The 15,151-nt window shown below is 43.0% G+C and overlaps 1 protein-coding gene across 21 annotated transcripts in view; it reads right to left on the bottom strand.

The window, feature by feature from the left end:
* KIAA1217 (KIAA1217 ortholog) overlaps positions 1-15,151 on the bottom strand; it is a 342,128-nt gene that overhangs the window by 26,198 nt on the left and 300,779 nt on the right. For all 21 annotated transcript variants that reach the window (XM_004049166.5, XM_055351996.2, XM_055351994.2 and 18 more), the window contains 2 exons: positions 8,336-8,511; positions 1,489-1,619 (listed from right to left, as the gene is read on the bottom strand). In XM_004049166.5, the coding sequence (XP_004049214.2) occupies positions 1,489-1,619; positions 8,336-8,511 (307 nt within the window). The remainder of the gene's footprint in view (positions 1-1,488; positions 1,620-8,335; positions 8,512-15,151) is intronic.

Here is a 15,151-nt window from a genome sequence, read left to right as displayed (position 1 = left end):
GGAGGAGAAAAAGCCAGAACGACAACCCTCATCCCGCACTCCGATACTGGACAGAGAAGTGCAGAGTTCACAAGCCACAGTGCAGCTCACACATCTTCAGGTGGCAGTGGGTTAACAGCACAGAGGAGCATTGGAGAAACTCACCTTGGGCAAGGGTAAAGCTCCTCTAGGCCTGTTTCCTGTCTGTGTATTTGGGATAAAGCCAATTGACCATTAGGGTTATTATTATTACTTTTTAATTTGACTGATTGACAGGGTCTCACTCTGTCATCCAGGCTGGAGTGCAGTGGCATGATCAGAGCTCACTGGAGCCTCAAACACCTGGGCTCAAGCGATCCTCCTGCCTCAGCCTCCTGGATAGCTGGGACTATTTAGGTGCTGCACACCACCATGCCCAGCTAATTAAAATTTTTTTTCTTTTTTTGAGATGGAGTCTCGCTCTGTCACCCAGGCTGGAGTGCAGTGGCATGATCTTGGCTTACTGTAACCTTTGCCTCCTGGGTTCAAGTAATTCTCCTGCCTCAGCTGAGTAGCTGGGACTACAGGTTTGTGCCACCATGCCCAGCTAATTTTTGTATTTTTAGTACAGACAGGGTTTTACTCTGTTGGCTAGGCTGGTTTCGAACTCCTGAGTTCAGGTGATCTGCCCGCCTCAGCCTCCCAAAGTTGCATGAGCCGCTACGCCTGGCCAGAAAAAAAAAAACAACCAAAAACTTTTTTTTTTTTTTAGAGATGGGGTTTTGTTATGTTTCCTAGGCTGGTCTTGAACTCCTGGCCTCAGACAACTCTCCTGCCTTGGCCTCCCAAAGTGCTAGGATTGCAGGCGTGAGCCACCATGCCTGGTTACAGATTTTTAATTTAATTTAATTTTTAAGTTTTTATTTATTTTTTTTTTGGAGACAGGGTCTCACTCTGCCACCCAGGCTGCCAGGCTGGAGTGCAGTGGTGCAATGGTGGTTCACCATAGCCTTGACCTCACAGGCTCAAGAGATCCTACCACCTCAGCCTCCTAAGTAGCTGGTACCACAGGCATGCACCACCACGCCTGGCTAATTTTTGTGTGTGTATATATATATATATATATATATATATTTTTTTTTTTTTTTTTTTTTTTGGTAGAGATGTGAGTCTCTTTATATTGCCCAGGCTGGTCTTGAACTCCTGGGATCAAGTGATCCTCCCACCTTGTGTTTTTAACGGGTTTGGCACATGCATCCCGGTGCACTGTAAGAGCCTAGCAAATAGAAAGTGTTACTGGAATCATTTAGTGTGAAATCTTACAGCACCCACTCTAATACCAGCTCCAAGAGGAGGGGGATGTGCACCTACTTTGTGCTGTGGGGTATCCCAAGTGTCCAGAACAATGCCTGACACATGTAGACGTTTAATAAATACTTGCAGACATGAATGAATCCTCTATGTGGCAGATTTTTAAACACCGCAGGAAAGACAGCTCAGACTCCTCCCCCCACCCAGCAGAAAGTTTACCTTTCAGGGTAGCTACAGCCTCTCCCACTTGACGCAGGAGGAAAGCCCCGTCTTCCACGTCTTTCAGAGTAACCAATCGGCTGGCTGCCGTGGAGTCCTTCTTCAAGTCTTCAACAAAGTCTTCCAACTCGCTGCGGGAGCAAGGACACCAGCACATAGAGCTGAACACGAGGCCTCACAGAGGAAGAGGAGGGGCCGAGTGCCCGTCTCAGCCTCTGATTTTGTGTAGAGCCCCAGCTCCTCCCCCCTGCCTTTCGTGTGGTGGTGGTGGAGGGGGGTCGCTCATCTTTAACAGTGGCCGGGAACATTTTGCAGTGGTGTGAGGCAGGTACAAGGAGGGTTTTCCAGGGAATGTTCCACATTGGCCAAAGGGACGATTGTGCCTGGCTAACAGAGGATCCAGTCTTTTTATTCAGTGGTGCTGATGCCAACAGAGGGACAGAGGGAGGGATAGGTGGGAGGGTGGGGTAGGAGAGAGAGGGAGAAAGAGAGAAAGAGAGAGAGAGGGAGACCGACCTGCGGTGCAGTAAAACAAGAAGCCCACATTGGTTAATATGAGGCTTTTCAACTTCAGCGTTTGACATTTTGGGCTGTGTAATTCTTCGCTGTGGTGTGGGGAAACTGCATGGTACGATGCTTAGCAGCGCCCCTGGCCTTCATCTACTGGATGCCAGTAGAAACCTTGCCTACCCCAGCTTGTGACAAACCAGAATGTCTCCAGACCCAGACATTGTCCAATGTCCCTGGGGAAGGGGGAGCAAAATTGCCCCTAAATGAGAACCTCTGGTTTATACTGATTGTCTCATCAACAAGGATGGACTCTTCTCCAAGCTACCAAGAGAAGAAATGATTGCAGAAAATAAAAATGACGACAGACGTGGTGTCTGTGGATAGAGGGGAATGCTAGCTCCAAGAGACGGAGATCGGAGACGAGGTCTCACCCTTGAGAAAACAACCACCTCCTTGGGCACATTACTAACCCCATCCTAAACACCTATAAATCTACGAAGAAAAATCTCAAAGGAAACAGGGATAAAGAACTTTCAGAAATGCGGACCACTAGGGGGCAGTAAGTGAACAGCGATTCCACCTCCTGGAGCCCGGAGTGTGGAGCCAGCGTCCGAAGCCAGCGTCCGAAAGAGAAAAAGGAATGCACAGTGTCATCTGCAAACTGATGGCCCTCGAAGGCCCTTTCCACTTAGGTGGGCAAGTGGATGGAGCTCTGGATCGCATGGCAGCTGCGGGAGGGGTTCAGGCAGGATGCCACATGTGTTCAACAGGATCCAAGGGAAAATAACAAATTCCTCCCCTGCAAGAAGTGGGATGGAGTTTTTGGTGATGTCTTTGATTCTGTTATGAAAAATAAACCAAAATTGCTTGTGGCCATTTCAGATGAAATGATGCTACTTCAGGACCAGAGGGAGAAAGCCTCATCTGCTCATTGTCCACGTCTGTGAACTATGGAAAGGGGCCCAGTGTTCTGTGAACGCACCCGCGGGAAACTTCCTACAGCTATTGGATTCTTGACACGAAGAGATTGTGCCACCTCACTGAAGGGCTCTAAATAAATATGGTAACTTCGTGTGGAAAAGTTCTTTTCTATTGCACAACCAAACAGAATGACTTCCCTGTATTGACTGGACACAGGGTCCAGTCCTGCAAAGCTTTGCTGGAAGAGCTAAGGACCAAATATTTTCCTGGTTCCGTGAACAACCAACATGTCTGTCAGTGCGTAATTAATACTTCAAGGAGCTGTCATCTGACTCAAAGTCAGTCTGCCTAGAATTCTGTTTTGATCTCTTCTATACAATATGCCTCTTGGATTTCACAACCTTGCATACAGAGACGCTTAAACTTCACAGCTTTATGGAATATACAGAAATGTATATTGATACAATTGTACACAACAATGTCACTTCTGTGCAAATGTTTATGATACCTACTTTGGATAAAACATTAAAAATCAAATTTGTTCATTCAAAAATGTAAGAGACATGGGGCTAAAATGAATGCTGGAAATCAATTTTTGACATGGTAATCAATATGACTTTTAAAATATCAGCTTTGCTCCACAGAATGTCAGATATTCATAGATGTCACAGTTTACAGCATTCTATTTGTTTAAGTTGCTTTTCATCCTAGCTTTGTTAAAAAGAAGCATGCAGTTTGTTGGAATGTATTTCACTTGACTGTTATTAGAAGACCAATTACTATTTTCATGTAGAAATTATCTAGACCCAATTTATTTTCATAGTTTTATTTTTTTATTTTTAGACAGTCTCTCTCTGTCACCCAGGCTGGAGTGCAGTGGCCTGATCTTAGCTTACTGCAACCTCCGTCTCCCGGGTTCAAGTGATTCTCTTGCCTCAGCCTGCTGAGTAGCTGGGATTACAGGTGCCCGCCACCATGCCCAGCTAATTTTTGTATTTTCAGTAGAGATAGGGATTCGCCATGTTGGCCAGACTGGTCTCTAACTCCTGACCTCAAGTGATCTACCCACCTTGGCCTCCCAAAGTGCTGGGATTATAGGTGTGAGTCACTGTGCCTGGCCCATCTCTTCATAGTTTTACACCCAAGTTTCTTCTCTCTGCCTTCTGAATGGCTCACCAGTAATTCAACCTAACATGCTCCACAAGGAGACTTATATTCTAGTACTTGGAAGAAGAAGAAGGAGAAGAAGGAAAAGGAGAAGGAGAAGAAGGAAAAGGAGAACGAGGAGGGAGAGGGGAAGGAAAGAGGGATATCACTGTTCTGATATTCCAGAGTTGAAATTTCTGGCTTTTAAAAAATAAGCTCTTTTTAAAAATCGACGCATAAAAGATGTGAGTTTTGGGGTACATGTGATAATTTAGTACATATAATTTGTACAGATCAAATCAGTGTACTTGGGATATCCGTCACCTTAAATATTTGTCTTTTCTTCATGCTAGAAACATTCTGGTTCTTCTCTTCTAGCTATTTCCAGCTGTCTTTTATAACCTGCTGTCTTGCCATTCAGATCTAGCCATCCAATCAGTTAACCTACTTTATACCTTATGGAAGGAAAATTTACACTACCATTATTAAAAGGATATATATGTATATAGATATTTTTAGTTTTTTTTTTTTTTAACAGGGTTTTGCTCTGTTACCCAGGCTGGGGTGCAGTGGTGTGATTGTGCAGCCTTGACCTGCCAGGCTCAAGCCATGCTCCTACCTCAGCCTCCTGAGTAGCTGGGACCACAGGTGTGTGCCACCATGATCGGCTAGGGTTTATTTTTAATTTTTATTTTTATTTTGTAGACATTGGGTGTCCTTGTGTTCCTGCGTTGCCCAGGCTGGTCTTGAATTCCTGGGCTCAAGCGATCTTCCCACCTCAGCCTCCCAAAGTGCTGGGGTTACAGGCATGAGCCACTGCACCCAGCCAAAAGGATATATATTTCAAAACGTGTTTTAAAGAAGAATTTTGAGAGCTAGTCTTAGATGGTGAATACCATAGGACGTTTTGCATTTCACTTCATTCTTACTTCTACTATGTGGTTCAGGCCTCACTGCCTTTTGCCTGACGGATACAGTAGCTTCCCATATGGTCTCCTAGTCACTGATCTATTTTCCTCTCAGTCAGTCCCGCACATGATCACCAGAGGGACCTCTCTCCAATACAGCTCTAGCTTTGCTACTTCCTTGATCAAAAACAAAAACCAAACAAACCCAAACACTCAGTGTCTTCCTCATCATTCTAGGCAGTAACTCTCAAATGTGAAAGTGCTTCAGAATCACCAGCTTTGTTTGTAAACTGCAGATTCCTAAGCTTCATCCACAGAAATTGTGAATCTGGGGTTGAACCCCGGAACTTTCAAGAAAAGCCAGAAATCCAGGTTTCTCTTACAGAATCTTCCAATCTCTGTAGGCACAGCCCAGACAGGCATCAAGCAGGTATGTGAGGCCTGAGTATGGTCTAAGATACAGGAAGTCCGTGTGCAAATGGGAATGACACTCCCCAAATATGGGATGTTATTAGTATCTTGCACCCAACTCTGCTGCCTAACTGGACTGCTCCCCAGTTCTCTAAAGACATCTTGCATTTTCCAGGCCAGAAACTTGTTGGTTTGCAGGGTTCTACTGCCTGGAAGTCCTTCCATCTCTAGCCTCTGCTGATGCAATCTCCCCATCTTCAAGGCCACCTCAGTTGAGTTTAACAAACCATTTCTTTCTTTCTTCTTTCTTGTTTTAGAGATTGGGTCTTGCTCTGATATCCATGCTGGAATGCAGCGGCGCAGTCATAGCTCACTGCAGCCTTGAACTCCTGGGCTCAAGCGATCCTCCTGCTTCAGCCTCCTGAGTAGCTGAGACTACAGAGGCATGCTACCACACCTGGCTAATTTTTTATTTTTAGTAGAGACAGGGTCCTGCTATATTGCCCAGCCTGTTCTTGAATTCCTGGTCCCAAGTGATTCTCCCACCTCAGCCTCCCAAACTGCTGGGACTATAGGCGTGAATCATTGTGCCCAGCCTAACAAACCATTTCTGAAACTACTATGTGCAAGATACTGTTTGTGGCCTGTGGGTCATACAAAGAATGACTTCATTCAGGTTAAGTCTTCCTGATCCCTGGGTTAGTCTCTCTTTTGTGTGGGTACAACTGGTACCTGTAAATCCCCTGTTCGGGGCTATACTCCTATTTATCAGGTTGGCTTTGCTAGACTGAAGATCCTCAAGGGCTCTTTGCCTATTTTACTCATCTGTGGCCTTCCCACAAATCCAACCAGATAAAGCCCTCTTATGGTATGTTCGTTCCATTACCTTTTCTGTCTCATTCCTATGCTAGGCTGTAATCTCAGAGTATTATTGAGATTAAAGATGGCTTTTCTAGGCCAGAAGTGAGAATTATCTCAGCTAACCAATAAACACAATTTTTTTAAAAAAGAAATTTACTGGCCATGCGTGGTGGCTCATGCCTGTAATCCCAACACTTTGGGAGGCTGAGGCAGATGGATCACCTGAGGTCAGGAGTTTGAGACCAGCCTGACCAATATGGTGAAACCCCGTCTTTACTAAAAATACAAAAATTAGCCGGGCGTCATGGTGTGCACCTGTAATCCCAGCTACTCGGGAGGCTGACATAGGAGAATTGGCTTGAACCCAGGAGTCGGAGGTTGCAGTGAGCCGAGATCATGCCACTGTACACCAGCCTGGGCAACAGAGCAAGACTCCATCTCAAAAAAATTTTTTTTCATAATTTTATTGGAAAATTTATATAAATGTTATTAAAAGGATATATATTTTTATTTTTATTTTTACTATTATTTTTTGAGACGGAGTTGTGCTCTGTTGCCCAGGCTGGAGTGCAGTGGTGCAATCTCGGCTCACTGCAACCTTCCCCTCCCAGGTTCAAGCAATTCTCTTGCCTCAACCTCCTGAGTAGCTGGGACTACAGGCACACACCACAATGGCCAGCTATTTTTTTTGTATTTTTAGTAGAGATGGGGTTTTGCCATGTTGGCCAGGCTGGTCTCGAACTCCTGACCTCAGGTGATCTGGCTGCCTCGGCCTCCCAAAGTGCTGGGATTACAGGTATGAGCCTCCGTGCCCAGCCAGGATATGCATTTTAAAAGAAGTTTTAAAGAAGAAACTGGAGACCTAGTTTTAGATAATTGGGCTGTCACAAAGACATTTCAGACAAATAACAGCCTTACCAACTCATGGTGGGTGATTAACTCTGTCTATAAATGTGTGAACTAAGTAGAATTTTGGAAGCTATTTTGAGATATGGATGAACAGCAGCCTAATTTAATTTATTAGGAAAAGAATAACTCAAATTGATGTTTTTTTCCCTCTAGACTGCTGAGAGGGACACTCTAATTTTAATCAAACACATTAGGTTGGCATCCAGGGCGACATGAGCCACAGCTCCAATAGGAGATAGGTGACTGAGCACAATGCTTTCCATCATGGAAACCTCTTCTCATTATGGCCATGAGAAGAGTTTGCAAACTGCTCCCTTACAATCCCCATTTGAAAGATTTAAGTTTTCCAAGAAACAAGAGAATTATCAACACTGGAGAAACCCCTCAAAATTACTATTCATTATACTAAAAGGTGAGATAGTTCTATGATAAATCTTCATTGCATACCAAAACATACAACTACCATAAAAGATGTGCCTGCCTGGTGACGGGGGAGTAATAAAATTCTGCTCATTTCAATAGTAGGACTTGATAGATGCTTTCAATAAGAACCTTAAATAACATTCATAACAGCTAAGGAAGCATTTTTCATTCTGGATCAGATACATTTTACATTTAAATTCTTCTTTTGCAATTTTAACTACAGTTGAATAATAGGAAGATAATTTTAGAGCTGTGTTATTTTGGCCATTAGTTTTAATTTATTGAGATGAAATATAGGCTTCCTATTTGTCATTGGGTTTTACCATTTACTCCTTTTAATTTTGTGTGTTGCTGAGCCCTGGAGGACAGTATGAAGTTGCAACTCTCTCTGTTTTTTTTTTTTTTTAAGAGACAGGATCTCCCTGTGTTACCCAGGCTGGTCTCGAACTCCTGGACTCAAGCAATCCTCCCGCCTCAGCCTCATGAGTAACTGGGACTACAGGTGTGAACTACCATGCCCAGCAATGCCGCAACTTTTAAAGAAATTCAGTCACCTGAGGACCACTGAATTTCCTGGGCCTCCATGGACAGGTGCTGAAGTGTCCACATATACCAGCATCAGCAGAACTCTAACTTTTACACAGTAGGTGCTCAATAAAGAGAGGGCAAGACCACCAACTGGGAAGGACCTCCTTCTTAGCAATGATAATTTTCCTTTGCAGGTGAAACAGCTCAACATGCAAGTGACTGGCACTCACCACAACTTCTTGACGATCTTCTCTTCCTCATGAAGATATTTTTGTCTCTCTTGCTCCACTAGGACGCGCTGTCGCTGCACGGGATCCTCCAGTCTCTTCATTGTTTCCATCACTTTGCCACTGATTTCCAGCTCTGCCTTCTTCATCATCGCCCTCAGCAGCTCCTGGTTCTGCAGCTGTGAACACAAAAAAATCAACCTCAGTGGGCTCTGCCTGCCTGAAATGGAGGCGAGTGAATGCCTTGAAGTCTTCGGAGCACTTTGGGTAGACAGCCCTGTGGCTGAATCTTTACTTATTTCAATGAGAAAGGAAAGGGAGCAAAGACTGTACATAATGTGGCTTCTTCCACCAACATCTGAATTTTGGCAGCCAACTGGCAACCAGACTGCCTGCAAGACAAAGGATCCTTTTGCTACTCTGGTCAATGCATCACGGACAACAGGCGTAAACTCTCATTGATGTATCTTTAGAGGGAGCAGCACAGGGCACCTGCTTTGGAGCCAAGAAGACTTTGGGTCTAATCCCATACTCTCTCCCTAGCCCCCTGTGAGACTTTGGGCCCATTATTTAGACTCCCTTGGTCTTCATTTCCTTACCTCTAAGGACGGGGAATCCACTTTCCTTGGCCATTCTTGAGGGTTACATGAAATACCGCATGGTATAGAATGGGAACTCAACACGTGGTGATTTGGCTATGAAATATGTCAGTATCAGTTCAAAGAGGATCTGTGTCCTTTTCATTCACATGGTTCCATGTACCAAGTACCATGAAATCACAGATGCTTAAAACATAGGACTTTAATGTTGGCAATGATAATGATTCTAGATGAGTCCAGGGCTTTTGGCAATTTATGAATTTCTCTAGATTGGAGGTAGGCTACCTGTATACAGAACTCACAATTTCCAAATGGTTCCCAGAACATTCTTGTTTCTCATCCCAGAGAATATAGGAGGTGGGAGCTTTATTCAGGCTTTGCAGGAGTCTGGTTGAGCACTTGAGTCCCTGGAGCAGGACAATTTTCTAACAGCACATCCATCGAGTGAATTCACTCAATCAGCCTCCATCACAATAATGATATTATGCCTAGTATATTATCCCCAAAGTTCCACTGAAATATCATTTAACAAATTTCAATGGTTTCCTGTTTTCCGGTTTCATGGACTGGTTTATCATCTCATGGGGGTGACGATGTCTTTGTCAGCTGTCCATTATCCATGTAAATTGAGGGGAAATGCAATCTGACCATGTCACCACCTGCTTAAAGCCACATCATGCCTTCTGTTTTCTCTGAATAAAGATAAAACATTTCAACACAGGCCACAAGCAGAACCACCATTAGGTCCCAACATCAGCACTGCATGGTGATGAACTGGCCTCTGGGGAAAGACTGCCTGGGTTCGATTTCCAGTTTTACCACTTAGTAGATGTGTGTCCATGGGCAAGCTATTCACCTCTGTGTCTATCCAAAAAAGGGGTAGTAATATCTCATAGCTCGTATGTTGGTCATGGAGACTCAGTGAGACAATAAAGTGTCTGGCACCAATCTAAACCTGAACACGTACCAGCCATTGCTAACAGGGAGGGTGAACTAGTGGGTGGAGCCTGGCATTTTGTCTGGGAGGGAACCACATAGAAATGTATCACTTTTGGTTACTTTCTCTACAGGACTCATGATCATGCTCTCACACCACTTTTGCTAATGTCTTTTTATTGTGGTCTTAAAAGCCAGTCAGTCACTATTTTGCTAAAAGGCATCATTTTTTTGCTTGTTTGTGTTTTTGAGATGGAGTTTCACTCTTGTTGCCCAGGCTGGAGTGCAATGGCACGATCTCAGTTCACTGCAACCTCTGCCTCCTGGGTTCAAACGATTCTTCTGCCTCAGCCTCCCAAGTAGCTGGGATTACAGGTGCCCACCACACCACCACACCTGGCTAATTTTGAATTTTTAGTAGAGATGGGGTTTCTCCATGATGGTCAGGCAGGTCTCGAACTCCTGACCGCAAGTGATCTGCCCGCCGCAGCCTTCCAAAGTGCTGGGATTACAGGCATGAGCCACGGTACCCAGCCAAAAAGCACCATTTTTAGAGACAGTGTACAGAGAACAACATCCTCCTATGCACATCCTCCTATGCTCTCTCTGGCTACAGCCCATTCTCCAGGCGCTGGGCAATCTGGTCCCTTCCCTTGTGGCTAATCTCCCTCCCTGCATGCACCTGGCACTCTGCTCAAGCCATACATCATTTCAGTTCTTCATAGGGGCCAGGCTCCTCTTTTTTTTTTTTTTTTGAGACAGAGTTTCACTCTGTCGCCCAGGGTGGAGTGCAGAGGTGTGATCGCAGCTCACCGCAACCTCCGCCAGACTCCTATTTGCCAGGCCTTTGCACCTGCTATTCCCATCTCCCAGAATGCTCTTCCCTCCACCTGGTTAATTTCTGTCCTCCACAGAGTCTCTGGTACACTGTGTCTGGCATATTAGCAGAAAACTCAAAATACATCTGTTGAATGAATGAACTGAATGAATCAGTAACATTGATAAGAACAGGCAACAATGAAGAATCCAAAATTCTTCTCTAAATGGTTGAAACCTGCTGTGACCCATGGGCTTAGATATGTTTGGGATCAGCTCTCCTGTGCCTTGTCTTGCTCTCACTGCAGGGATGTGGCAGGGCTACAGGTCAGCCTGTTCATATCGGTCAATTAACCACACACAACAAAGCCACGTGCTATGAAGATGATTTGCTCAACTTCAGTCCCTGTGTCCAATCCCACAGAGCTCCTGCCTTTGAAGGGGCGGGGGGGAATGAGTGATGACAGGGATGTGAGGGGAAAATGAGTAGATAATTAAATGGGTCTAAGAGTGACCAATGCCTGGGTCTCAACTGAGAGATTCTCATTTTACTGGTCTGAGGTACTGTCTGGTTGTTGGGAATTTCTAAAACTCCTCAGATGATTCGATTTGCCACCAAGGATGATTTCATGGACTAAGAAAAGGGCTTTTGAATAGACAGATGATGTCACTGTGCCATGGGCTATGGGGCACAGCAGGGCACCTAACCCTCCTGCCCAAATTTTAAAACAAGCTTACATAAATCTGGGGTCTGGTTAGATAGTGGATATTAACAATGGATACCATGCTAGAAATTATTGGTGGAATATTTAAAATTCATAAAATTGAAAGGTGGGAAAAGTGAGGCCCTGAGAAGTCAAAGGACATGTTCAGGGTCTGCTCGGCAATTAGAGAGCACAGTTAGGATTAGAACCAGGTCTTCTGAATTCAACTCATCAATTTCCCCACCACCCCAAGTTGTTCTTCTATCAAGGCAGGGAGCATGCCATTTTGTTCACAGCTACAAGCAGTGTGTGGCACATGGTAGGTACCCAACATATACAGTTGACACTTGAACAACACAGGTTAGAACTGCATGCATGGGTCCACTTATATGTAGATTTCCTTCCTCTTCTGCCATCCCCGAGACAGCAAGACCAACCCCTTCTCTTCCTCAATCTATTCAATGAGAAGACGATGAGGATGAAGACCTTTATAATGATCCACTTCCACTTAATGAATATTATGATTTTCCCTTCCTCATGATTTTCTTAATAACATTTTCTTTTCTTCAACTTACTTTATTGTCAGAATACAGTATATATTTGACACAGCAGGCATGTGAAAAAAACAAATATAGTATATAATATGTACAACATACAAAATATGTGTTAATCAACTGTTTATATTATTGGTAAGGCTTCCACTCAACAGTAGGCTATTAGTAGTTAAGTTTGGGGGAGCCAAAAGTTATGGATTTCTTACTGCATGAGGAGTCAGCACCCCAACCCCCATGTTGTTCAAGGGGCAACTGTATTTGCTGTATGAATGAATCGCAATATAACGTTTCTGAGAAGGATAAGAACATATTGGAAAATACAACTGGGCAGAATGTTCAAATGCAACTAGACTTACTCCACTAGAAGGGGAGGAGAGGGAGAGGCTCTGTTTCAATCCTAGGCTTTATTATCCTCCTGTCTAGAAAGCGGGGCCTTACAGGATCCTGCTGAGGGTACTAAAGAGGGAAGCTGTCATAGCTCACCGGCTGGCACGTGGGCAATGAGGAGTGGATCATGAATGAACAAGGTCTACATAGGTTCTCTGTCTGCTTTCCCAGTCCCCCTGCCCTCCCTGTCTGGTGTTCTTGCCACTGTCTCCAGGCTGCAGGACAGTTCCTGCTTATCTGAGCACAGTGTAAAAAAGTGCTAAAGATACGATGTGGATCACCATCTTTCTCTAAATGCTTCAAGTAAATTACTTTTTGGAAGCTCAAATTGTTAAGTTGGTTTTTGCTTAAGAGGTGATACCTACATTTCAATAGTTAAAATCAACTGTCTTGAGGCACAAAGTTTACAAACAATAAAACATACCCATCTTAAGTGCACAGTTCGATGAATTTTGACAAATGTATACACTGATGTAACCACTGCTGAAAGACAGCTAAATATTTTATCATCCTAAAAAATTCCTTTGAGACCTTTTACAATCAATCCCCAAGCCCCAGCCCAAAGAAACCACCAGTCTGCTTTCTGTCATTATAGATGAGTTCTTTGTGTTCTAGAATGTTATAAAAATGGAATTATATAACATGTGCTCCTTTGTGTCCAGCTTATTTTGTTCAGAATATGTTTTTCTGAGATCCAGCCCTGTTGCTGAGTTTTTCAGTGATTCATTCTTTTATTGCTAAGTGGCATTTCATTGTACAAATGGATATAACAAAATTTTAATATTTGTGTACATTGACTTGATTCTTGTAATCTTGCTCAAGTCACTTATTTCTAGTAGCATGTTTTGTAGATTCCATTTAATGTTACACATATACAATCATGTCATTTGTGAGTAAAGACAATTAGACATTTTACATTTTGATTTGCATGCCTCTATTTCTTTCTCTAGCCATACTGAACTTGCTACAATCTTCAGTACAGTGTTAAACAGATGTGAGAGTAGGTTTCTTGGCCTTGCTCCTGATTTTATGGGGAATGTGTTTAGTGTTTCACCATTAACTATGTTTTCTGTAGGTCATTCACAAACATTGTTTATCAAGGTAAGGAAGCTTCCTTCTACTTCTAGAGCACTGTTTTTATCATTGATGCTAAATTGTGTTACATGCTTTTTCTGCATTTATTGAAATACGATTTTTCTGTTAATAAGGTCAAATACATTGATTTTTTTCATATTAAAACAATCTTGCATTCCTGGAATAAAACCCCAGGATAATGTATTATCCTTTTTATATATTGCTGGATTCAGTTACTAATGTTTTGTTAAGGATTTGTTACATATATTTTCGTGAGGGATATTGGTTTGTGGTTTTCTTTCCTTATAATATCTTTGTCTGGTTTTGCTCTTAGGGTAGTGCAGGCTTCATAAAATGAGTTAGGAAGTATTCTCTGTTTTCTGAAAGACTTTTCTTCCTTTCAGTACTTTAAAGACGTCATTCCACTGTGTCCTGACTTGCCTTTTGTTTCTGATGAGTAGTTGGCATTAATTCTTAATTATGATTCCTGTATGTAATGGGTTTTCTCTCCACCCCCAGCTGCTTTGAAGATTTTTCCATTTATCTCTGGTTTTTAGCAATTTGACTACCATGTGCTTTGGTGCAATTTCCACTGTGCTTACCATTCTAGGGGTTCACTGAGCTTCTTTGGTCTGTGGATTTACAGCTTTCATCAAATTTGGAAAAAATTCAGTCATTACCTTTTTGAATATTTTTCTCTTTCCACTTCATCTTTTATTAATATTGTCTCACTGGTCACTACATTTTAATTCATTTTCTTTAGTCTTTTGTCTCTCTATACTTCAGTTTGAACAGTTTCCATTGCTGTTTTTAGGGTGACTGACATTTTGGGCAGTGATTAATCTTCTGTTAAGCACATTTGGATATTGTTTTTCAGCTCCTGAAAGCTCCACTTGGATATTTTTTGTATCTTCCATTTCTTTCCTCATTATGTTCATGTCTTCCTTTAAATCCTTGAGAATAATTATAATAGCTGTTTTGAAGTCCTTGCTGCTGATTTCATTATCCCTGCCATGTCTGGTTGGTTTCTCTTGACAAATTTTTCTTAATGTTATAGGTCACGTTTGTCAGCATCATCACATGTCTAGTAATTTTTGAGTGGATATTGGGCATGGAGCTCTGAATTTTGTTGTTTTTCTTTACAGATTTTGGACTTTCTCTGGCAGACAGTCCAGTTACTTGTGGATCAACTTTGTCCTTTAAAGGCTTATTTTTAAGCAGTTAGGTTAAATCTAGGGTAGTCTTTCCTCTCGGGCTAGTTTAGTCCTAAGACTGAGGCACAGTCCTTCTCCGATCTCTACAAAATGCCCAGGTGCTCAACAAGGCCTCTTCGCTTTTTGCTTTTCAAAACGTGAACATCTCCCAGGCCTGTGTGAACTTCGGGAACTTTTTGGCTTACAGCACCCGACTTAGTTTCTGCCTGGCTTAGCGGTTGCTTTCACACTGTACATGCTTGGCTTAATATTTAATAACAGACCCATTTATTGATGTACTTCTTTCTCTGCAGAGCTTTCTTGTGTTTGGTTCTCCAGTCCACCAGTTCTAGCTGTTTCAGCTCTCTCTAAACTTTGGTCTTATCTCCTCAACTCACTGTCAGTGCCATGCTTGGGTTTTTCCTTCCTGCACCAAGATCTGAAAAGTGCCTCCAGACAGAAAGCTGGGTCAACTGTAGGTTTTCCCCCCCGCCCCATTCTCCTAAGGATTACGGTCCTGTGTTGTCTAATTTCTGAAAACATTTGTTTCATACAT

This window comes from Gorilla gorilla, chromosome 8 (assembly GCF_029281585.2).
Source record: "Gorilla gorilla gorilla isolate KB3781 chromosome 8, NHGRI_mGorGor1-v2.1_pri, whole genome shotgun sequence".
In the NCBI taxonomy this organism is placed as follows: domain Eukaryota; kingdom Metazoa; phylum Chordata; class Mammalia; order Primates; family Hominidae; genus Gorilla; species Gorilla gorilla.
Note: the sequence above shows the minus strand (reverse complement) of the source record. Positions and strands in the feature narration are given on the sequence as shown.